Source organism: Stylophora pistillata, chromosome 4 (genome assembly GCF_964205215.1).
Source record: "Stylophora pistillata chromosome 4, jaStyPist1.2, whole genome shotgun sequence".
NCBI lineage: Eukaryota > Metazoa > Cnidaria > Anthozoa > Scleractinia > Pocilloporidae > Stylophora > Stylophora pistillata.
The window spans coordinates 37,890,182-37,915,839 of NC_142522.1; the positions used below are offsets into that span (position 1 = coordinate 37,890,182).

At 40.8% G+C, this 25,658-nt stretch overlaps 1 protein-coding gene and 2 long non-coding RNA genes across 4 annotated transcripts; 1 reads left to right on the forward strand and 2 right to left on the reverse strand.

The window, feature by feature from the left end:
* Window positions 1-3,627: 3,627 nt before the first annotated feature.
* On the reverse strand, window positions 3,628-14,928 carry LOC111347443 (uncharacterized). Of its 2 annotated transcripts, none has more exons than XM_088758389.1 (4): window positions 14,818-14,928; window positions 5,608-7,109; window positions 5,199-5,301; window positions 3,628-4,327 (listed from the first exon to the last, which is right to left on the reverse strand). In XM_088758389.1, exons 1-4 carry the CDS (start codon window positions 14,825-14,827, stop codon window positions 3,897-3,899), a joined length of 2,046 nt encoding a protein of 681 aa, XP_088614515.1. In that variant the 5' UTR covers window positions 14,828-14,928; the 3' UTR covers window positions 3,628-3,896. The 2 variants fall into 2 exon arrangements, with proteins under 2 accessions (XP_088614515.1, XP_088614514.1); XM_088758388.1 differs by lacking the exon at window positions 14,818-14,928 and adding an exon at window positions 9,326-9,691.
* Window positions 8,433-14,706, forward strand: LOC148733608 (uncharacterized). The gene is made up of 3 exons (XR_016000518.1): window positions 8,433-8,542; window positions 11,155-11,369; window positions 12,910-14,706. It is a non-coding gene; the product is annotated as an uncharacterized LOC148733608 (long non-coding RNA).
* A 3,113-nt stretch (window positions 14,929-18,041) lies between the features above and the next one.
* On the reverse strand, window positions 18,042-23,310 carry LOC148733609 (uncharacterized). The gene is made up of 4 exons (XR_016000578.1): window positions 22,478-23,310; window positions 21,740-21,766; window positions 18,479-21,157; window positions 18,042-18,336 (listed from the first exon to the last, which is right to left on the reverse strand). It is a non-coding gene; the product is annotated as an uncharacterized LOC148733609 (long non-coding RNA).
* Between the last annotated feature and the right edge of the window lie 2,348 nt (window positions 23,311-25,658).

Consider the following 25,658-nt stretch of genomic DNA (forward strand, 5'->3'; position numbering starts at 1 on the left):
TCTAGGCAAATACGGACTTTGGCAGGTTTTGTGGCTGAGGCTGGACGCTCACGAACCACCATATTGGAGATCCAAGGGGTTGGGTCATTCACACGCACCAGTTGGCCTGAGTCTACCAGTTTGTCTAATGCTTCCTTGATGATTGGAAGTTTGGGAGTAGCATAACAGTGAGGTGCGGCTTGAGTGGGTCTTACGGTAGGGTCAAGAGTTAATGAATAGGGCTCTCCCAGTTCTCCTAGACCCTCGAAAAGGTGAGGATAGACTAATTTTATAGAACTAAATGTCAACTCACCAAGAGGTGGTAAAGTAGGTCTTGGGGTCGCCTCGAGTTTCTGAATAGTGTCGACGTCATACTTAAGAATTCCCATCCGTGTGCAGTCAGAGAGACCTAGTAGGGGAGCGTAATAGGTCTGAGTTGTGATGACTTGAACCACTATGTCATAAGATTTGCCACGATGGGTGCAGTGTAAAGCAGTGTGCCCCTGTGTGGGGATGACATTCTTGGAATAATCAAGGAGACGGACTGTGGAAGGCTCGATCTTAGCTTGTGGCAGTTGCTGAAGATCACTGGTATGGATGGTGTTGCAGGAGCATCCGGTGTCAAGTTGGAAGCGAAGTCGGTGGGGGCTGGAGGATGCTGGGTCTAGGTCTAGGTCAATAAATATACCTTTAGGTGTGGAGTGCACATGAAGGACCTCTTGAGTGATGACGCATGCAGATTGTGAGTTAACAGGATGGGCTTCCAGTGATTCTGATACGGTATTCGCTGAAGAGGAGGAGCGACAAACTTGCTGCCAGTGGCCCCTTTTGCCACAACGATGGCAAGTAGTATTTGCTGCAGGGCAGTCTCGCCTGGCTGAGTGCGTAGCCTTTCCACACCATTGACAAGATGAGGAGGAAATCACGCCAGGCTGACCATGGGGTTGACGTCGGGGTAAGCGATGTGGTGTCTTATTGCCAGCAGAGGGGACTTTATGGACCATTTCTTCCAGCTGGTGTTTGGTGATAGCGGATTCCGTGTTGAGTCCAGCCTCAAAATCACGAGCCTAAGAAATTACTTGAGCGAAAGTGAGTGTCGACATGTCTTCTCGAGAAATGACATCACTGCGAAATTTTTTAAAAGTTTCGTTTAGACCAATGATGAAAATATCTCTTTGAAGGCGATCATCCACTTGTGTGGGGAAATTGCATTTTTGATACTCGAGGCGAACGAGCGTGTGCAAGGCTTGAACGCTCATACCCGGTTCCTGTTTGAGTAAACGAAGAAAGTTATGAGTACTTTGAATAATAGGTTCTTCGCCGAGGTAGTGTTGCGAAAGCTGGGTCAACCATCTCGCAGGATGCCCTTTGTCCCCATCTGCAATTTGAGCATCGATGGTAACGGTCATGACGTCCCATTCTGCTGGGGGAAACGCTCGTCTAAGAGCAGCCATAACTTTTGGCCGCTTCGCAGCAATCCAATACTCATTGCTGTCAACAACTTAAGTAGGATCCACGTAGTCTTCCATAATACAAAAGTCGCGAAAGTTCGCCCTAAAAAACTTGAACGCACGTCGACGATCGTCAGACGTCGCATCAAAGACCGGTCTGTCCTTTCCCATGATGATGAGAGGTGAACGAATTGGACACCAACGCGAAGAAAAAAACATGATGCAACGCAATCAGAGTGCGCACACCGCCTAGCTGTGGACTATGCAATGGTTGTAAAACATGGAGTGGGTCTAAAAAAAGAACAGATCGCTGCAAAGGCCTTGGAGAGCAACCAGAAAACTTTGCTGTATACGTATTTTGTACCCAGGTCTTTGTTTCGTAGGTAGTCCGTAGGATGCAGTCTGTGTTTCAACTCCGTATTAATTATGAGTTTATCTTCAGCCCTGGTTTAAAACTGGCCGGATTTCTGGGTACGTAGAATTTATTAATTGATAAAGGAGATTTTAGAAGTATACGAAAAGGATCTAAATAAATTAAGTTCAAAAAAAGGGCAGGTCCTTAAAGAGCAGTGAATTTCCTTACTTACGCAATGCCTAAAGTCGATGATTGTAAAATCAATCCTTGATTGTAAAATCAATCCTTGCCAATCTTGTTACTCACATAAGTAAGTTAATTTCTTCATTTTCCCTTTTCTTTCTCTTTTTGTGTAGAAATACCAAGTGAGCACTTCTACGAATAGAACAGTCCGACCGATTGATCAATATATTGATTGACTGGATTCCCGACAAAGGGACAGAGGAAAAAACGAACAGACTTTTCAGACTGGCGCTTTACTGACCGGATGGACTGACAAAACAAACCAACCAATGAAAACTTGGAAGGTGATTAAAGGATTGATTGTCTGTTTTCAACTGATTTATCTAATGTCAGAATGATGTCTTTTCGCCTGTTGTAGGCACAAGATACTTTCTAAAGCTCTGCGTTTCGAAGCTTGACTGGGGAATATTCAACCCATTACCCTCGTTCTTCGGGATCTTCAGTTTTTCTAGAGGAGCCTCTCCCAAATCGACCTTTTTCACACACTCTCCCACTCGATTCATTCCATCTTCTACCTCCTTAGTTCTTCTATGACCTCGAAGAGCTATTGACATGGCTTGGTGAGTGTGAATCAGCTCGTCCTGTATGACAATTAATTTTCAGTTCTTGTACATTGACTGCCTCTCCAAGGTATTTAAGAGCAACAGAAGAGATAAAACGTCAAAAAGTGAACTTCCTCTCGTTTGTTTTCGTAAAGAGGCGATACATTTGTTAGGTACTTTGCGATACTGCACGATTACTACGAATGGCCTTTTTTGAACAAAATGGGCACACCATGATCAATGTTTACTTTTTTCTTTTGGACTTAAAATATGCACCTCTAACCTTTAACTAGAGGATGATCCACGTGGACTTGGCATTTTTCAGAGTAGCATCATCATGAAAAAAATCTTCAACTCGCTCGTTCGGGGGGTTTGCGGAAGAAAAAATTAATTTTTTGAGGGAGGGTCACATGGTTTTCAAAAGAACAGAGGTGGGGATCAGCCCTTATTGACAGGCAGAAATAGAAGTAAAATATCTGAGGCGGCAAGATCAAATGTTTTTAGCTTTGTTTCTCGTTCATACACGATCAAATCTTAAACAGTTATTCGCAGAGGGCGAAATTTAATAAATTATCTTGTTGAATAATCACCGAGACGAAGTCGGGGGATTATTCAATCATATTTACTGAACCTGAGGCGAATTGTCCTTATATGATCTGATAATTGCTCAGGTGCTTTCGAATGCCGATTATATGGAATGTAAAAAATTGATGATGGTTTCTTTGTTAAAAAGGGTGGTTTTCCATTCGCGGATCGCTACATCAAATTATTTGGGATAGACAAAGCAAAATAAAGCCTTTTTCATTTGGTCTATGGCGCTGCTAGGGTAATGAGTTCATCTAGAGTGGCAATTTTCCAAAGCTCTTTAGGTAAGATAGAGTGAAGGCGTACCTCAACGCCACTTGGTTGGAAACTTGTATTCCCACTTTACTAGATATATTGCGTTAAGTTAACATCTCAACCAGCATTAAGCTTGTAGTAACTTTTTTCTTCTCATGTAACTAAAAAGGTGTGTTGAAGTCAACGACTAAAATAAAAACACAGTCAACATACGTGCAACAGTCAAAAAGTAACTATTCTCTTACTATTTTTAATACGACGACACCAACGCCGAAACGCTCTATACAAAATAGGGTTAAAATAAACTATAATAAATCGTACGTAATGTTGATAAAGGAGGTGATTTATACATTATACCAATGGATCAAGAAAATTTTCTTGAAACACTGATGAGATACTAGTTGGCCTAAGTTTAACTGACACGCTTCAGTCTGTTCGCTGAGACGCAAGAGTTTTATCTCGAGTTTTGGTTGTAAGAATATTCAGTTAACGGGGATTTGATCTAAGCTTCTCCCTCACATCACTCTGTTTCTCCACAGTGTTCCTCGTGATCCTGTGTTCAGGACCCAGAATATCGTTTTGAATTACAAAGGCCTTATTGAGCTTTTTCAGGGCCTTCTCGAATTGTCCTTGAAGGACTAAAACATCGCTTAGCTGAACGCGCGATCGAGCTGTATCCTGATGATCTCCTAACAGCTTCTTTCGTAGCCCTAGAGCTTCTCTGAAGTACATTTCGGCCTGGTCGATGTAACCTTGCTCAGAGCTTCCAACTGCAAGGGTCTTGTACGAGTCAGCGATGTAGGACAAAATCGAAGCTGTCCAGGGGTGGTTACCAAGCTGCTCTTTGTAAACTGGCAAAGTGTTCTCTTTCCAAATGTCGATTGCTTTTTGATGATCACCACACAATCGATAGGAATCTAACAAGGTGTGAAGAGAGGATATGCGTTCTTAATATATTACATTATGTTTCCTTACTGCGTTTCAAAAAGAAACAACTAACTGGAATGGACTTGGGCGCGTCGAGGGTAGTCTCCCTCGCAGCCGTTTTTAGTCTCGTCACGCAACGCTCCTCGTTGCGTGACGAGACTAAAAACGGCTGCGAGGGAGACTACGGCGAGGGTGATTGTGTCAAATAATATCAAGCTTGTAAGCCGTAGACGTTTCGAGGAAAGCTCATAAATCACGAGCCGAGAGCGAGTGATTAATAAGCTTTCCGAGAGTTCTGCCAACATCCCAAGTGGCTTTATCACGTTATTGAGCCTGGTTATTCAGCTTTCTATTGCTGTTATAACATAACTGGTTACGTGCGGGCTCTATAACCTAATAAAGCATCCGCTTGAAAATTGAATTGACCGATCAAGCGATGCGTACTACCTTCATTTATGTTGTAAATACTGATTGACTGTTGGACGTTTGTATGTGATATCATGTGCGTTAGACTTCCATCAAGATATTTTCGTTTTCGGAACGAAGACGATTGTCACAGAGAAAATAAGACGAACCAATTTAAATACGACTCGAAGTTTATGACAGCTTGTAAAAGTCAATGAAGCACGTCGTGGACAATAGACAAGACCATTCCTCTTTCTCCAAAAAAATAAGACTCGACGAGATTGCAATACACGAGCTTAGTAAATATTTTTTTCAGTTTTTATTTAATTGGAAATTTATTTGTCTTTTTCTCTCGGTTTATTTATATAGAAACCCCCCAACTCAGAATTTGACAGCGCGCTTTATCACCTCCATCCAGTCTCCTACAATGATACACGAACCCAAAAGGTTACTTACTTCCAAGGTCACAATATCCAGCAGCAACATACAAACGGTCACTTAAAGACTCTCTTATTGATATTCCTTCTTGTATGAGATTTCGTCCTTTTTCCTCATCTCCCTGCAGAACGAATAATTCTTTTCAATATCCGGATTCATTCTACCTTAGTGCAAGTGGAACCCCATAAGGATTGAAGCAGGCTCGCCCATTTCCGCCCGTTATTGATGAAGTTTCTTAGATTTTCTACATACTTCGATACACGAGGAAAGCTTATAAACTTTGTCTTAGCTTTAGATTCCCATGAGCCCAGAAAAAGAAAAATGTGGGAATGGGAATGGAAAAGATAAAAGAAAAAAAGATGAGAAGGAAAATCAAAACAAAAAAATAACCGCACGCCGTCCTCTTTTATGTTTACCATGTTCTCACCTGCAGTACAAAACATACTCCGAGCTTACTAGCGGTGTGCGCATGCGTTTGGGACTTTCGTTCTTCCTCCGGCAATGTGCTGCGCATGTCATATGCTTCCTGAAACTTTGCAAGGGTGGCTTGGTTTTCTTCTGGGCCGTCTTTGCTGTGAGACACGTCACAGAGACGACGGAATCCGAGTGAATTCAAGCTCTCTGCATGTTTCTTCTTATCGCCGGATGTTTTAGCAATCTCACAGCATTTCTGGTACAGCATTGTGCACTCTTTGGGGGGAGTTAAAACTTTTGCCACAAAATCAAGCACTTCTGTACTGTTAACGACGTCTAGAACAAAATTTTTGTCATCTGAATCGCTAGAGTCTTCGAGACAATTCTTCAGCGCTTCCATGATATTCGCTTTGTGCTGTCGAAACTTCTGAATGGCAACCAAAGCTGAATCTTTGCTGATAAACTCTCTACTCAAGTCTCTTAGCAGATCAAGGTAATGATGATTGAATTTATACTGAGTGGCGCGCCATGGTTCACCCATGCCTAGAGATTCTTTCTCTGTTCGGAAGTAGGCTTGGACCAAAGGATGCATTCTCATTTTTCCGTCGGCGTCCCTCTGAAGGAGAGCATACTTGACCATCCTGGTCTTCACTGTTTCACAGTGTAAAGGATCTTTAAAAAGAAACTGAATGTCGTGAGCTGAGAACTCCGACGGGAAAACAGAAAAAAGGACAAGATTCTGTATTACCTCATTGGAAAAATTCCTGAAAAACACTTCCAGCGTCTTATAAACATCGTTCGCACTAGTCTTGATAAGTTGTATGGGATTATTCCTAAGGTACTGGATTAATCTCTCGGGACTAAAACCATTATTCAGCGAGTCAGAGCAAGTCACAAGAAGGAGTGGTATCCCACCACAAAGTTTAGCAAGTTCCTTGGAATGTTCCTCGCTACAGCCATCAACTAGACTCCGGAGCAGTTTAGCAGACGGGTCGGGATCCAAAGGTTTGAGTGGAAACTTACACACGTCTGCCGACACGAATCCAACATCTTCTCGAGTAGTAATTATAAACTGTACATTCGGGGCAGATTTCACCAGCCATTCAGCAAATTCGTCAAATTCCTCACCCTGTATATTCTCTGTATTGTCTAGTACTATGACAGTTGGGATATTTCGCTCCGATAGTTTACGCTTCGTAATAGACACAAAATCAGCGGTTGGCGACCAAGGACGACTACTTAATCGACCAAGAATCCCTCTGCAGACGTCTTCGAGTTTCTGATGATAACTCTCTACTCGAATATGTGTAACAAAATGGTAACACTCTTGCTTTAACACGCGACTTACGCAGACTCCCACTTCAGTCTTCCCCATTCCTGGGATAGATAGAAGAACAACCATACGGAAGGTCCGCAGTTTCTCTAGGATTTGTTCTACGTCCGCGTCTCTTCCAACAAAGTGTGCGGTTAAACACGGAAGGTTTCGAGGTTGACATCCCGGCGACGATGGTGTACCTAAAATACGAGGAAAAAAAAAAGGAAAACTTTGAATAGATACAAGGATGATAGCCGAGACACAAGAGGATAATAGCCGAGACACAAGAGATAGCTGAGTATAATTCGGCATAATTTGGAAAAAAACCAACTTAATTTTTGCCCTTTTTATAAAAGTAGCACTGTCAGCTTGATTAGCATATTTGACTTGCTTGATCTCAAGAATGATTATTTTCAAGTTCGGTCTATGGTTCATTCTCGTCTTGGGGAAGGTCACCGCATACAAGGCGTTCGTGGGCGCAACGGAAGCAAAGATTGCGTCGGTCCCAGCTTCCGCTGATAAAGCTGAATAACTTACGGGCATGCGCTAGGTTTTGGTACAGAAAACGGATTTTGAGTCGTTTGTATTTAGATTCAGGGACACCGCAACAGCTTGCGCCGATTACTGCGGGCCCAATAAACCCACCAATCCCACCCCAAGGGAGGACATTCATCACACAGCGATCTCGTGTGTGGGAAATTAACGTCTCCTACCCCAACCCTGCAGGAGACGGGACCTCCATTTATTCGTCCATATCCGAGAAGACTAGAAAATCTAACCATTTCTTGATGTTATAGAATGGTAGCAAATTCTTCTCAATTATTTTAAGACCCTGAGTGTTGATCCGGCCGGGACTCGAACCCTCGACCTCCCGCACATCAGTCCAGCGCTCTATCCATTGAGCTTATGGAGGCGGTTATGCGGGAAACATTTATCTGAGCCTAATGTAAACACTAAACTGACTTCGTCTAGACAAATCCCGCTTTTCTCAAGAGATGGCGGAAGCTTCTGTCAGGATTGCAAGTGTTTACTCCAATACATGATGCCATTTTTCTCCCATTCAACAAGAGAGCCAATTTTTTTAGCTTTCTATCATGATTAAAGAGGTGTTAGCTGTTCACTATTGTCTGTTATATTGACAAACTGTAATCTACAGCCATCGGTAGAATTTCGAAGATGGCCGGCGTCGCCAGGAAATACTCAATGAGAAGGCGTTTAACGAGGTCAAGTTTGCGTGGTTTTAGAATCTTGCATTTATTTTCAACTTTACACATAGATACCGTAGACAAAAACCCAATCAAACATCATTCGGTGCGGCTGCAAACACGTTATGGCTGTTACGAAAACTAAGACCCTCGCAAACTAAAACCTAAGACCTAAGACCCGTCTTTATAGTTATCGAGATTACGAAAACTAAGATTACGAAATCTGTCAAACTGCCTCCTGTCTGATCCTTTCCACCGAGTTTCAGGTCAAATTTAACAGTAACTTTGGGGGTATCAGTTTTCGTAATTTCGAAAACAGACTCCTCTTAGCGACATGTCAGCCCGCAAAGAAGACAAAATTCCAACTCCAGTGGAAAAACAATTTTATGACTTTAAGGATAAACAACCAAAATTATAGACTAATAAGGGTAAGGCATATTTTCAGTGTACAATTATAGTAGGTAGTCTGTGGCTTTCGTCCTCTTTATAATTAAAGCCACAATGCTGATATGGCTCCAAATTGTTCGAAGAAGCGGATCGTCTAGCACGCGTACGATAGTAGTTTTTAGTTGATTTACAGATTATAGTCTTTGAACGGGCGTAACTCGACTTTGTAGAAATTTTACAGATTGGTTTGATGGGGGTCTTCGTTTCGTAATGACGAGGGGCCTTTGTTTTCGAAATTACGAAAACTAAGACCCCTAAATTTACCGTTAATTTGACCTTAAACTCGGTGGAAAGGATCGGACAGGAGATAATTTGACAGATTAGATCTATTCTAGTTACAATTTGACTTTATATTTGGACGGATTCGATTTTGGGGGGGGGTCTCAGTTTTCGTAATCTCGAAAACTAAGACGAGTCTTAGGTCTTAGATCTTAGTTTTCGAGGGTCTTAGTTTCGTGACACCAACAACATGTAATTAATTTGCATTGGTCTTGATTGAGCAAACTCCTCGACCGTGAAATATACTGCCTTTCGATGTGTTCAATTTTGGCGCATTTATCATTATAACTTAAAATTTTCTTTAAAGCGCCCACAGCTAGATGAACTTTGATCTAATTTAATCGAAGACTTGGCGGGAATGTATTGACTTCTGAACGCAAAGAGAAATCTAAGGTCTGTAAAATCGTATTATTCATAAAGGAAGAACACATCCAAAACCGATCTTATCAAATCCATCTACGTGCGAGTCAAGGCCACAATCTTACCTTGATTCTCAATCAATTCGGCTAGCCTAATGCAATCGACGTTTCTCAGAAGCCATACCAAATAGGACACGTCTTCTGGGCAGATTCTATCGTGTTGGCGCAAGAAGCTCAAAAACTCGCGTTGGCTCTTGATGGCTTGGAGCTCTCCTCGTGGCAAGTAATTATCGTTGTTTTGTCCGAGACAGAGAAATTTCATTTGCTCCAACTCTTCTTTTGTTATTTCGTCAGCAATTTGATTTAAGAAAGCGTTAAACTCCGGGTAGTTTCTGGCGGGTAGCGAAATATTCAGCGATCGAGTGGACTGCGACATTTCTGACAGACGGTCTGTCTCGACATGTACCGTGCAAACGTGGTTGATTGTTTGCGACCGAAAACCGATACGCGTGACACCACGAAGGGTGGGTCACGCAAAACGGGCTAAAAAAGTAACATCTGGCTACAGTTGCCTGAAAACATAACTGAATATATACTTAGCCGGCTCACTTCGTCTTATTAGTGAAACCAAACCTTGGAAGCCACATCGCTATGGACAAGCTGCATTCCCGTCGAGTTGTTGGTCGATCATCATGTCGAATCATGACTTGGTGGTCAATAATCAGTTTGGTGATGGGAGAAATTTGCAAAATGTCCGCAATAATCATTCACAAATGAGTTGAAGGAAATCTTTCAAACAGTGCTCAAGAAGCCAAACTATATTTCAGAAGCTGCTATTTGATGAGTTAGGTCTGAAGTATAATGACGTGATTTTAACAGCAGAGTCGCCATTATGGATGTGGAACTATACTTAAATTAAATTTACAACTAGAATATTAAGTATTGATTATTTGTTGCAAAATAAGATCTTATTGGGGTATGCCCTGACAAGAACTTAAAAGGATTTTCCGCTTAACTTAAGTTACCACCGTGTACGAAAGTGTAGATTTGAAGATGTGAACTCTATTTATTATCTAACTACACTCCGTAGAGTACAAATAACGCCATAGACGATTACAAATATCACGCGGTATTTGTACTCTAGAGAATCGGTTACGCAGGTTTTTCGCATCGCGCAAGCGAAGAATTGGATTGAAGTTACGAAAAAAAAAACATCGCAGACAATTTGAATCATATTCCTAACAACGAAGAGTCGAAGTGATTGGCAAATATAGGTCTAAGTTTATTAGATTAATCGAACTAAGAAAAACAGCTAGACGACCAGGAAATTTCTTCATTTCTTGAAGAAAATTGAAACAGCAACACGACAACGCGCCGATTCCGTTCCGCTTCCGCAAAATAAGAATGGATCTTATTTTGTCGATTTTATTTTCTAAACAGGTCTCTGATTTCCTGTCCTTTTCAAATTTTGTGACAAAATCAATTGAGTCGCAGACAGCGAATTTCATGCTACACCAAACTTTATGATTGAGTAACTTTGTGTTGAACACGAATTTGGTGATGCAAGGCATTTTGGAAACAATAGTTAATGTACGGTTTTCTAAATGTCCTGCTTCATCATATTTTATGCCGCATCAAATTTATTACTAAGGAGTTTAAGCAAATCACTACGGCTTGCGCTGCTACGGCTACCGGAAGTAAAATTGTCCAGAAACGAGTCATTGCGCATGTCAGTGGTTCCCATCCAGCCGTAGCGGGAAATCCTTCTACGCGAGTGGGAAGGTTTCGGCGTAGTCTGTCGTACGTGAACTTATCTCGCTTCTTTCTTCGCTTTATACGTTCTCCTGAGCAACTTTAACTAATGAAATACACTTAACATCTTTAAAAATAGCTTATCGTGAATATTTATCAAGCTTGCTGTCCCTTACTGAGTGAATCTGCCTTTATTTTTGCAGCCGGGTTTGTCGAAGGATCGAAGCGGTGTGCACATGGAGAACGCAGCGAACGCCAGGAGAAATACATAAGTAGAAAGTCTAACTTTTCCTTTTCGAACCTTAAAGACTACTTGAAATTCAAATAGCTGAAGCTGAGGAATGACGAGGGTTATAAAGGACCGTGTAGAAGCGTTGCTTTGGTGTTTATAAGCTCCAAACTGGCAATTTTACAACACGTAAGCTTAAATATTTTAATTCGCTCATTCACTGTGCACAGGATCGCTTACAATTTTTTTTCCAAACGTCGGAATCCCTCGTCTCTTTGAACGAAGTCATTTTGAGTTTTTAGACGAGCAAAAACTACCTCGAAGACGCTTATTGGTTTTAAACTTCTCAGCCGTACAAGGTTTGTAGTTCGCGTTGCTTAAAGTTGAATTTTGGCGGGCTACGGCGACGTACTCTCCCCAAACCTCGTCAACCATGGTAGCCGTAGCAGCGCCAGCCGTAGTGATCTGCTTAAACTCCCTACTGTCTAAAATTTAATGCTTCGGCAAATTTGATGATGTTGACAAGTAGTGTCCGTTGGGGACTGGTGACTAGACAAGAGAAAGAGGCAAAAACAACTTCTGTGGTTTGTAAAAATGGCGGAGAGCGAAGAAGGTAGAAGTCCTGTAAAGTTTTTGACGGCTATCAACTTGCTAATTAAGGCAAACTACGAACTTTAGTCTAGATTGAACAGCCCTCATAACACCACTACGACGTCTACTACCACCTCAAGCACACCAACCACTTCTAATCGCGTTAATTTGCGTCACGATGACAGCGCCGTGTTGGCAAATTTCCGAAACCTGTTCAGTGCGTACGGAAGCGTTACATACATACATACATCTACTTTATTTCAGCACGATGATAGTTAAAGCTAGTGCTTATGGGGTCGTGCATCTAAGTCTAAAGTACAATTACACATTAAAAAATAAGTTTACGATAATTTACGCTTATAATACCCTTAAGCGTTCCGTCGACTTCTGCCAGAGGTGGTCCATGTGCGTCCTCCAGAGGTAGCGCCAGTCGCCAGAAATGGTAGAAGATTCCAGCCTTATAAAGTGAAAGAAACTCGCACCCACGAGTTCTTCTGCTCGTCAAATCCACTGCAAGAGACGGTCGGAAAAACGGAAGCAAATATCCAGCCGTAGGAGGTGTCACGACAACGGGATCACTTCTTCCACCAGAAACGCAGGATTTCAAACCCAGCCCCCTCCACAAGCTTAGGGCAGATAGTTTCCAGTTTACTTTTGACTTCGGCTGCTCCATCTTTACCGCCAAAGACCATTTTATTTTCGGCCTAAACCGGCCTCTTAAAGTTCTATCTTTTTCACCTAGCTAGGCAGACCAGTCAAGGTTGGCACAAGCACTTGCGTATGTCCGTCCTTTGCAGAGTGCCTTAACAGTCGAGGGAGTGGAGGAGGGGGATTCAAGCGCTACCTCTGGAGGACGCGTACATGGACCACTTCTGGTAGAAGTTGACGGAACGCTTTCGTACCGACCGAACAGGTTTGGTGTAGCATAAAATTCGCTGTGTGTGATTCAATTGATTTTGTCACAAAATTTGAAGAGCACAGGAAATCAGAAACCCGCATAGAATATAAACTCGACAAAATAAGATTCACTCTCACATAAAATTTAGAAATCAAACAGCAATTAAGACTTGAATTTTGGCGGGAATCACCCACCATACTTTCTGGCCGACTACCCTTTAACACTAGTCTTTCGTGGCAGGTATGTGAAGCGCGATCCTCTTGCCACCATCTTCAAAACAGGTGGAAGACCGATCCAGTGGCAAGAAGAGTCTAAGAAGATGAATGTCGGAAGACAGTATCGCATCTTATCGTGCTTCCTCGTCGAATTCATGACAAACGAAATCTTCAAACACGTAATGATAGGCTTTGCAAAACAACTTTTTGAATGTAGAACCGCTTTCTCAGAAATCACGTGATTTTTCGTAGTTTTGTGAAATAGTTACCAAATTTAGGTAAGTGGTAACGCAAGTGATCTTTAAGGTCGGCACACACGAGCGGACAAGTCCCTGCGACTAGTCCGTGCGACTAGTCCCGGCGACAAGTCTTTGAAGGGTTTACACGAGGGGACCGGTAGCAGGGACTAGTCCCTTAAGGTGTTCATACGAGAGCACTCAATTGCACAAGAACATAGGAAAATTAAGAGGCAAAAGATGTTTCTTAGTCTGGGGCGTTACACTAAAACAATTAAAATTTGGTAACTTTTCATTGTAGCACTATTAAACATCAGCGCAAACGAACTACACTTATTCAGTCGGATTATTCAGGCTTTTACGTGTTCCGTTTTTGTTTTTTTTAATTTTATTTTTAACAGACACAGTCAAATAGGGTAAAAATTCCATCAAAACGGTTCCAAACCATCTGTATATGTTTACAAAACTAGAAATAGTTTTTTATTCTTCAGTTGTAGAAATCTAGAAGTCATGGAAAATTCATCATTAGAAACTGCAATGTTTACAAATACCGGAAGTCACGCATCATACTGACCCGTGATTGGCTTATTTACCGTTTAGTCGCAGGGACTGGTCGCACAAACAGTTCACACGAAGGGACAAACATTTGTTTCATGCGACAAGTCCCTGCGACTGGTCGCACGAATTCAAACCAGTTTGAATTCGTGCGACCAGTCGCAGTGACCAAATTTTGGTCCCTGCGACCACAGAAATGTGTAGTTCACACGAAGGGGCTAGTCGCATGAAACTGGTCGGTGGGACTAGTCGCAGGGACTAGTCCCCTCGTGTGTGCCGACCTTTATGAAAATAGTTTCCCATATGTGAAATTTATTTAAGTTTAAGACAATGACAAAGTTATTCGCGTCGCTTTTCATGTTTCAATTAATTGTTGTAAAACGCCAACCAGAACAGTTTTCTTCAGTGTACTACTGGCCAACGTTTCACGTTTCTGCTTCACTTGCGTTACAATAGAACTATTCAAATTGATTTTATAACATAACCAAAGTAAAGCGCGCGCTCTGATTGGTCAATTTAGCGTCCCCCATTTGCCCATGGGTGTACGCTGCTGACGTGAGCAAATGCAAAGGCTATTTTTCCGCGCGCGCTTGTTTTTTCTGGTCGCGTAAGATTTGTTAAATAAAAGGGAACTCTTTAGCTACAATGTGTCAATGTTATGTTATAAAACAAATGGTAAACACCACAGCGTACACTATTGAGTTATGGATGCACTTGGGAGGTTTGCTAAGCACTCAAGAAGCTAGAGTCGCTCTCGGCTATCGCCTCGAGCGACTCTTATGCTTCTTTCGTGCTTAGCAACCTCCCGCGTGCATCCATAACTCAATAGTGTACGCTGTGGTGTTTACCATTTGTTAATTCGAGGCGGCTTACTCAAACTTGTCACTTCCCAGCAAAGATGTCTTTCAAAGCTAAAGGATAGGTAGTGGTAAACGTTACTTCGCTGCACAGACATTTTCAGTCGTACAAACAAAATACGAGAAGAGGTTGTTTCAACCCAGTCCACTTTTAAATAAAATTTATAAATTTCATTTTGTCCGTTGTCTGAACTCTGAAACAATACTTCCCAATTGTCTTTGCAATTCTTTTCCTGTAATTGTAAAGTAACAATTGTGTAATTACTGCAGCATCATCGACCCTACCGTTTCGCATCAGCTTCCCTTGGCAAGTAAGATTGCAGCACAACGAATCACTTTGGGGTGTAAGTGATTATGTTCGTCCTTCGAAAGCGAAGATGACCATCGACTTCAAAAATGTCACTGAGGGGTTGCGTGAGTACGAAGATGGCTGATTAGGCCAATCTTCGCACGGAACTGCCTATAGGCGGATTCATGCTGACGTCATTGTTTACATTTTTGCTCATTTGCATACGGCTTTGCGTAAAGAAGGAAGCATGTTAGATACAAATTGACTTCAGGCAGCTAAAGAGCTAGAAAACCTTAGTACATGGTGAAATTTTTAGCTCTTTGGGTGTAATATTCAAGGAGAAATAGTCCATCAAAAACTGCAAAATTTCTGGGTGGCAAAAGCGCTAATCAGCTCATACATTCTATGTAAAATTTTGAGTTTTTAAACCCGTGTTGCACAAAAAATATTCAATGCATCAGGCTCGTATTCATTGGCCGAGTTAATCGTACTTTGACCTTTCGATATTCAGAACTGATTTATTTTTAGCTCCATCAGAAACTGAATTGCTTATGCTATTGAGGCAAATATTGTAAACAAGGATTCCCCTATTGCAATGGGGGCAGGGGATGCTTGGGGTTGGAGGGCAGAACTGTTTCGGTCTTTCCTTTTATGACGCCGGTGTTCCTTGTCCCAAATACAGTTTACCTCAAACTCAACAACACCATTCTTAACGAGGGATCTCCAGGAAGGACGGTCCTCAGCAGATTCTTCCGAGGTAGCTTGGGAAATGTAATCTTACTAAAAAAGCTTGCTTGCCAACGAGGTTAGCGGTTGTCAAATGACGCCGGATTTAGCGAGACCTTAGTAAACAAGAAGCTCAAGCTGAAGAAAATACACAAAGCATTACCATTTTTTGTAAAATTGCTTTTTTTTTCATTCATATCCAGAGGAAGAGAGTGAAAAATCATGGCGAAGAATTTCCCGATCTTTATCTCCAAATTGGTGAAAGGACTGTTAGAAGTTTCTAGATTCATCCTTGTTGATCAAGGAAACCCATAGTGAAGTAAATATGATGCGCATTATGCCTTCTATGAATCAGGAAGTCAGCCTTTCACTGGACTGTTCTCACCTTCAACTCAAGGGTCTTCTGTGCTGCGATACGACATGTAAACATAAGAGTGCTTTCAAAAGCGCCACAAAAATACACACCAAGCAGTTTGAAGCTGAAATTTTGATGAAGACCTTAACAACCTATGTGGGGTGTATAAGTGCAGAAGATTACCAAAGTAACCAGGAGCTAAGTTATCGAGAGCTTTAAAAGTTAACCAATTAACCAATTAACAATTGGTTCATGCTTTAGCGTGCGCTATCGAGTTATGGAGCACGCGGGAAGTTTGGAGAGCACGAAAGAAGTGTAAGAGTTGCCCGAGGCAATAGCTGAGGGCAACTCTAGCTTCTTGAGTGCTCTCCAAACTTCCCACGTGCTCCATAACTCGATAGTGCACAGCTGAAAGAATGAACCAATTGTTTTAGAACATAGCCGGTGCAATTGTGCATCAAATCCGACGCGAAAAACGGACAACAATATCAATTGCAGTGAATCGTGGCGGTGCTGATGCCGAGTCTCCTTTTGCATTGTTTTTGTCTTTTTCTGCCTCATCTAAGAACTCTAGCCCATGAAAGGGAAAAGGTTGAAAAATTGTCTTCGTTTTGGGACTAGTAGGCCGAGTCTCTGTTTGTATCCATTATTGTCGCGAAATATATTATTTTTCCCCGCGCTAACATTGGCCGCTCGTGCGAAAAAAAAAATTTCTCGCTAAGCGATTTGCTCACGCTAACGGTGTGCACTATCGGGATTTTGAGCACGCTTACGTATACTGAATTTGATTGCGCGGCTCTGCTAGCTATGTTCTAATTGTTAATTAGTATATACTGAAACCGAAGAAAGCGTTGAAGGCGCGCTCTGATTGACTACTCAAACTCCGAATATCCTTTCCTTATTCATCTCCGAGAAACGCCTGCAGAATTTGCGCCTGAAAATATTGTAATCGCATGACGAGCTTTGCCCACCAAAAAAATTTATGCAAATTAGGCTTAGCCGGATCTGAGTTCCGCCTGGCAATTATTAACTGTAAGAGAAGATCTCAGTTCGCGCCCACAGCACGTTCAAGGTGTTGCGGATGAAGTTTCTGTAATTACTTTTTGGCACTTTTCGGCGTCAAAATTGCATAGTTTGGGTAACCCAAAACCCTTAAGCTGACCTTTCTTGTCATAACACGAATGTTTTCCAGAAAGGGACACGCGGTAATGTCGGTGTCTCTCGTGTGCAGGCATTTTTCCAGGTAAAACCCTCGCGTGGAATCAACTCATGTTTAATTTAACGCTCCTTTTATGCGCACAATGTAAGCCAAAGCAATTTTATAGTTAAACGTAAAGATCAGAATATTTTCTTCTAAGGATGATAAATGATCGACGCTGAACTAAATTATACGTTGAAGAAAATGCAAAACGGCATAACATGTAAAAGAGGAAATTTGGAAAAATACGAAGTTACGAAACCATGAAAATCTTCGATTTTTAAGAAAGGAAATTTTTATAATTCCAAGCTAAGTAAGCTTTTCTAGTGTTTCATTCTTTAAGGCTTTGTGTAGAGCGGGGCCTTTGTTTTATAAACCGTAAAACTTAGTGAGAAGTCGAAAGTGCTCGCTCTTGGTTATGATACCAAAGAGTAGAGGGACACCACGCTGATCTTCCAGGTGTTTGATCATCGTCGCCGCTCGTGGTGTACTTCGCTACTTAGGTGAGCGAGATCGACGTTCTTCCTCTCTTTAATTCTGACAGCTGTGTGAAAGACCTGGTCCTTACAATGAAAAACGGTCGATTGTGCTTTTTCAGTGGCGGCTTTAACGCTCGTCCATATTCAGCGCTTATCCTAAACATGCATGGCATCTCTAGCTATCTACAAGACACGCTGCGATGTATTATTCGTCCATGTTCAACACAACTGCGCTAGTGAGATAGAGAATCGAAAGATCACATTGTTGCGCTCGAAGAAGTGCGCGAAGTTTGCCAAGTTCTACAATGGACAACAGATCGTACGGCCTCCCGCAAGAATAAGGACAAGGTCTATCAGTTACAAGCAATGGATAAGTGGAATTGTAAAAAGTTTTAATTCGTCCGTGCATCGAAAGGCCGATGGTATGTAATTTTGCTCTTTACCGTTCTTCACACACTCGAATAGCTGTTAAAATTAAATTTAATTGCGGGTTGTGCAGTCAAAATATAACGTCGCCCAACATGGTTTTAGTTAAACCAGTGTCTTCTGAGGCGCTTCCACCAAAATAATTTTGAAGGGAACAACAGCGCTAACCGATTTAATATCTTCTCAAGAACATGTCAAAGTCTATTAAAACGAAGAAATTAAAAATAGTAAGAATTGGTGGTTCATGTTAAAAATCATTAAAGAACAGTTCTCAGTTTGGCTCGATAGTGCTGTCACTTTGCACTAGTTGTTCATAGTGACTTACTCATTACTTTCAGTAGGTTCTGTCCTCATGTACCGGTTCACAAGAGCCGTTACAAAAGACCGAACAATGCACAACAGCTAACCAGTGACTCCTAAACAAAGAAAGAACAATGGTAATTCTCTTGTGAACCGGTACACCAGGACAGAACCTTTCAGTATTTGTTCGAGCTTTTCTTCGACGAAATAGGGGACATACAAGAAATCGCAATTCACCTCTAAAACAAAAATAATAAGCTCTCCCAATTGGACACCAGATATGACTGCGTAGTAATAATTGCGTAGTACGCGAAGTTGCAGTGTGAGAAAAATGAGTGAGGAAAATAATTCTAAGTGTTGTACTGCGCGGTTTTTAACATAGATTACCTAGCTAAATGACCTGCTTGTCTTAGATATTTATGATAATATAGGAAGGTCCCCAAGGAATACTAATAACCCGGCGTGTAATTTTGTGATTGACAAAACCTGATAACTCAGGTTTATGTTTGAAAGGGCAAATCATTTAGTACATTTCACTCCAGAAGTAAATAATCTCTTAACTTTCGTAATTATTATTTTGGTTTCAGGCAAATGGTGTCGAGTTGAAAGATACTAAGTTCCTGAAACATACATCCAAGCTTTGTTAGCAGGCATGCCGAATGCTTTTATAAACGTGCGAGGGTAAAAATATATTTGCGGCCCCCTGTATGGAGAGAAAAATCCAAAGTTTTTTATTACAGGGATGGTAGAGTGAATGATGTTATTTCTGGTCTGAGTCATCAAAGTTCTGTAGCATTAGAGTGAAGAAAGGCTATCGGGGGAATATGGAGGTTGCTGCAAGTAGTAGCTGTTAAACTCTCAACAAGCTTTACAGGCGGCCAATTAAAGAGCATGGGGCAAGAAATCAAGCACGATTCTCACCCAGTAAACTAAAATGGTTGTTGGAAATTGAGATGGACGAGCAACCAGAGAATTTGAAGTAATCTGGTGGCCTGATCTTTTCTCAGGCACTAAAAATGGGAAACTGACCTTGCGATTTTATGTTCCTAAAGTGATACTTTGATTTCAATGATGTGTAGTACACAGTCTAGTTGACTTGTTCGTCATGTTTCCATAAATTTAGTAGCTGTTTCTTGGCAGTTTTTGTAAGTTTGTTTTAAAAAACGATAAAATGTGTTTTGCATTTAGAGGAACAAACTTGTCTGTAGAAGGCTAAGATTAAACCCTGAATACAGCAAAATGACCCTGTAATATTAATGCAATTCATGTCTAGCTGGGCGCACTATACTCTGATGCCCTTCATTCTGTTGTAACCAAATTCAGAGGAAAAAAAAAAACACCTGGAAAAACTCTTAGAGGGATAATATCTGTGGACTTTCACCATTTCTATGGTCATCAGGAATGACAGAATAAAGCAGTAACTGTTCACAAAGTCTTAATTCACTTAACTGAAAGAATAATGAGTTGGAGGGAACTATAGATCATTTTTTTCCAAGCATCTCTAATAATTCATGATGGAAATAGTAATGACATTGATAACAATAATAATGATAATAATGATAATAATAATAATAACAATGATAACAATAATAATGATAATAATAATAATAATAATAATAATAATAATAATAATGATAAAAATATTTACAATAGTTAGAGAAATAATGTTCATTACCCTGATGGTTATAATTCCTATGATTATTTCCATTAATCTAATCATTATTATTATCATTCATATTACTATTATGATTATTTCAATGTTTATCTATGAACTAAATGGTGTTATTGTTAGTCTAGCTGAATGAGTGTCCAAGTGATTGAAACTGGGGCAAAAACAAATTAAGAAAAGACAGAAAAACCCCAAAAACTGTTCAGGACTGCAATTGTTGACTTGGCTCATTGTGAAAGGTTTTGGGACTTCATTAAGCTAGTGCTGTCTGTAGTGGGCCCTGTGTCAAAGAGAGAAGAGTAGCAGCTGAATTAATAATAATAATACTAAGGACAATGATAGCATTGATTGACCAAAGTCACCCTATGACTAATAACAGATGATACATGACAAACAGCATAAGCAACACACTTTTCAAAACAAAAAGAGCAAGCTAAAATTGCCATCAGATAAAAATAACTGTCCATAAAAGACTGACAGCATAGAGCTAAAAAAAAAAATAGGGACTGGTTCTGCCATCAGATAACAACAGTCCATAGACTGACCACCCAAGAGAAACAGAACAGATCGGTGGTTCTGCCATCAGATAACAACAGCCCATAATGGACTGACTACCCAAGAGAAACAGATCCACCTGTTAGTTCTGCCATCAGATAACAACAGTCCATGGACTAACTACCCAATATAAACAGAACTAGGCAGGTGGTTTTGAATCAGAAAACAACTATTTAAGACCTCTGTACAATGTGTCTTAGAAAATCTTCTGCATTCTAACAATCTATTGAAGAGAAAAACTATCAGAAACACTTGAATTTCTATTTGGGGGGAGGGGGGAGGAATTAAATGAAAATCTACTTGCCTCAGCATGCCATCCTCACTGAGCAGCCTATTTCAATTTGAAAATGATGATCACAATCATAAAGATAATGATAATGATAACAATAACAAATCATTATTATTATCATTTATATTACTATTATGATTATTTCAATGTTTATCTATGAACTAAATGGTGTTATTGTTAGTCTAGCTGAATAAGTGATTGAAGTAATTGAAACTGAGACAAAATAATCTCAAGAAAAGCCAGGAAAACCCCAAAAACTGTTCAGGACTGCAATTCTTGAGTTGGCTCATTGTCAAAGGTTTTGGGACTTCATTAAGCTAGTGCTGTCTGTAGTGGGCCCTGTGGCAAAGAGAGAAGAGTAGCAGCTGAATTAACAATTATAATAATAATGAAGACAATGATAGCATTGATTGACCAAAGTGCCTCCGACTAATAACAGATGATATGTGACAAACAGCATAAGCAACACATTTTTCAAAACAAAAAGAGCAAGCTAAAACTGCCATCAGATAAAAATAACTGTCCATAAAAGACTGACTGTATAGTGCTGAAAAAAATAGGGACTGGTTCTGCCATCAGATAACAACAGTCCATAGACTGACTACCCAAGAGAAACAGAACAGATCGGTGGTTCTGCCATCAGATAACAACAGCCCATAATGGACTGACTACCCAAGAGAAACAGATCCACCTGTTAGTTCTGCCATCAGATAACAACAGTCCATGGACTAACTACCCAAGAGAAACAGAACTAGGCAGGTGGTTTTGAATCAGAAAACAACTACTTAAGACAAGCCCTCTGTACAATGTGTCTTAGAAAATCTTCTGCATTCTAACAATCTATTGAAGAGAAAAACTATCAGAAACACTTGAATTTCTACTTGGGGGGAGGGGGGGGTAAATAAATGAAAATCTACTTGCCTCAGCATGCCATCCTCATTGAGCAGCCTATTTCATTTTGAAAATGATTCAATCACAATCATGAAGATAATGATAACAATAACAAAATCAGTAATAATAATGATAATTATAATAATCATAACAATAACTACAACGACAAAGTCCGTGTTAGTCTGGCCTCTACCTTGCAGAAAATACAGCCCACCAACTGAAGCTGAATTCTTTAAAGGCATTGTATTGCAATTGGTCATTGAGGCACTCAAGACACCTCACCATGACAAGGTACGAATATTGAGGTGGAAAAAAGGGTCTGAAAAATTGACTCCATGCTGATTCCAGATGAGAAATCTGTGTTCAAAGCTTCTTCAGTTCCACTCCTAGGGAATTTACTCTAGCTGATCTTTCGGTAAGTTAGGAAGCGAGCTCTTCGGAGTCGTGACTGAGTTTGGCGCCAAAAGATAAATTTTTCGCGCCTTCGGGCTCAAAGTCTAGCGTGGCGGAGTTCACCAGATTTACGATAGTCATAAATCCCGCAGATTTAATAAGTTCGTCGGGGATTGTTTATTACGAAGAAGATAGACCAGCTATTAGACAGAACGTGAACACAACGTGAACGAGGTCGGGAATCCTGGCTAACCCCACTACTCCGAACGATGAGTTGGCCGGCTGAAGTTCCCGTGTCGCCACACTTTGGATTTCGTCGGGAAATATCTTAAATACATCGCATATGAAATATTTACGCAAAGGAACGTCACATACCTCTTTCAAAAGTAGATACCAATGCTTGCAAGGGTCAAGTGTGGCACTTGTAATCCTGCAAAGACTCTGCGTGGTTAAGTTAGCCGGTGGAAAGCCGCACGTCGAAAATCCGACTGCCTCTATGACTTCATTTCGAATGGTTTCGAAATCGAAAACATGATGCTTTTCGACATTTCGACATGAAAAATCTCGTCGAGGTTTAATATTACAATATTGGTAAGAATTTAACCAGGATACGAGGCCAAGTCGTGCGACCGCCACAGGTTTTGTTCCAAAACAGTAACATCGTGTACTACGATCGCAAAGCGTGAACACTGATCGATCCACCAAGTAACGCAATACTGGAAATTCGATACGGTTGTTATTCAGGTCGTACGGCACATGAAAATTGCGATATCTTTTGTTACTGTTTTATGGCAAACCAAGCGAAAGAATCATACCTAAATAATTGAAAGAGAGGCTTTTCGAATACGGCGCCTCGCCGGTATTGCCTCTTCTGTGAAAAGGAAGGATCTTTGAAAGACTACGTGATTAAAAATGTCGTTATAAGGAAACAGGCAGAAACAGAGAAAACGCAGTATTTTACGACCATTACACGCACAACAAACTTCATTTCATTTCATGATTTTGATTTTCATCGCCAACAGATGACCCCGCGTTAACTCGCACGCAATCGCGTATCTCTCGTGGATTCGTGGGCGCTAATCTGTATAATTACATTGTGGTGTAATTAATGTGATGACAGCCACCCAACGCCTTCTTCCCCAAACCTCGGCATCAGTTTACGATGCCTGCTGAGAATTTTTTTCTTGAGCAAAGCTCGTCATGGCAGGAATAAATGAATTGAAATCGTCTTTTTTTGCTGTATTATCTCACTGTTTTAGTATATACCAAAACAACTCTTCACCTCAGTGTCGGTGTCTAGCGGTGGTGGTAAATATCCACCACTAGCCATTTCCACCTGAATAATTGTTAACTAGCTAGAGAAATTTAAATCTGACACACATTCTAACAAACGAAAATCAAGGAAAATGTTCCGGTAACAAATTGCTTAAGTTCAGTTTGAAGACAAGAAAAATTGATGAAATTAACTTCAGGCTAATGCCTGTCCCGACATTAAAATATTTCATGTCTGAGTTTCTCGCATCTGGGAATTTGAGTTTTACCAAACAAGGTTAACAATGCTTGATTATTTTCACGATTAAACCGGCCCTCAATGGTACTCCATACACCTCGCAAGATGTGAAACAAATAAGTGGCAGGAAACTTCAATATTTTTTGGGTTAGTATGAGCATCGAAAAGCTTCTTGGAAAGTAGACGCCTACAGGCGTGTACTTTGGCTACTTATGTGTGGCACAGAAAGAATATTTGACCCAAATATCGCAGCTTGAGAATATATATGGAGCAGAAATAGCTTGTTGGAATCAATAACTGTGTAAGGGCCAGCATTTTTTTTTACATCTCTGCCTAGGATCAACTTATTATTCTTGCCGTGAAGGGCCAGAATCAGTAATTCGGTTTGGTTTTTCTGTATAGGAAAATGTACAATAGACGCCATGTGGCAGTTTTTTACTGGCGTAAAGTAATGGTGTAGACATAGCCTGGGAACGAGGTTGAGTTTTGACATAGAGTGTTTCAGGCTTGAAGTGCTGGGCTCCACTGAGACGATAACGAGGCTTGCCTTACAGCTATTTATTGAGTGACTGTGAGGGGAAACTCGATATAGGATTGGAAAATAAGGCAATTTGACTCGTGCAGGCAGAGAAAGATTTGTATTGCATGGTCAAAATTTGATGAATTCTACAACCGGAAATTTGATAAACGCAGGACATTATTTAGTACTGGTTTTGTAGAACGCCTGAGGTATGCGTTTATTGTTCTGTGGAGTTGGATGGCTACCATCATTCTTGATTTCTCCTTGACTCGAGCTAAGTCACTAAGTGACTTATTCCTTTTCTGAGATGCAATGAATATATGAAGTTCATATATTTTAAACTGCGGTATTAGAAGCGTATGATGTGCGATCCTCGCAGTACATAGCGCTATTTTTGCAATAGCGAAAATCAGACCTGAAAAAAAAACAGGCCTGTACGGGACTCGAACCACTGACCTCTGCGATACAAGTGCAGCGCTCTACCAGTTGAGCTAACAAGCCAACTGGGAGCAGGCCGTTAAGTTGATTCGTAATAAACCCGTGAAAGTTATAAATGAGATGCAATGAATATATGAGGTTCATATATTTTAAACTGCTTTAACCGATTTTCGCTATTGCAAAAATAGCGCTATCTACTGCGAGGATCGCACATCATACGCATCTAATACCGCAGTTTAAAATATATGAACTTCATATATTCATTGCATCTCATTTATAACTTTCACGGGTTTATTACGAATCAACTTAACGGCCTGCTCCCAGTTGGCTTGTTAGCTCAATTGGTAGAGCGCTGCACTAGTATCGCAGAGGTCAGTGGTTCGAGTCCCGTACAGGCCTGATTTTTTTCAGGTCTGATTTTCGCTATTGCAAAAATAGCGCTATGTACTGCGAGGATCGCACATCATACGCAACTTATTCCTTTTCTGTAGACTATGCCGCGGTACTTACGTTTGTCCCCGTATTTCATTTGGCGATTTTAGTATTTCCAATTTGTCATGGCATCAACTTGTTCTATAGTGTTAATCTCCTTAACTCTCCATGTTAACTAACAATGAAAAGCACTCAACCCCGATTTTGCTAAAAAACAGCAAGGCATTCAATTCGTTCCCTCTGAACTGGAAATCCGGCGAGAATTAAAGGTCTGTGTAGCTTCTTGCTGTGAATGATTCTGTGATTGAGAGTCTTGTAAACATGAGATAAACTTCAGGCAGCGTTTTGGTGAACTTGGATTTGTCAACAGTGGAGGATAATGATAAGCTTGGCATTCTTTGCCCTTTTTATGAAATATGAAAAGAGAATATCTAGACCATAGTTTCCTTCGTCTGGGTAAAGCATACCAGAAGCTGGGTTTCCCTTAAACTTTTGATGATAACTTTTGGGATACTTTACTTCTTCGTGATCAAAATTACAGTTATTGACAAAGCAATGCATTCTACATGACATGGGCAGTCAAACAACTTACACGTATTTCTCACAAAAGCAGAAAAACACGGATAAAGGTTCGCGAGTATGTCCTGGAAACTGCT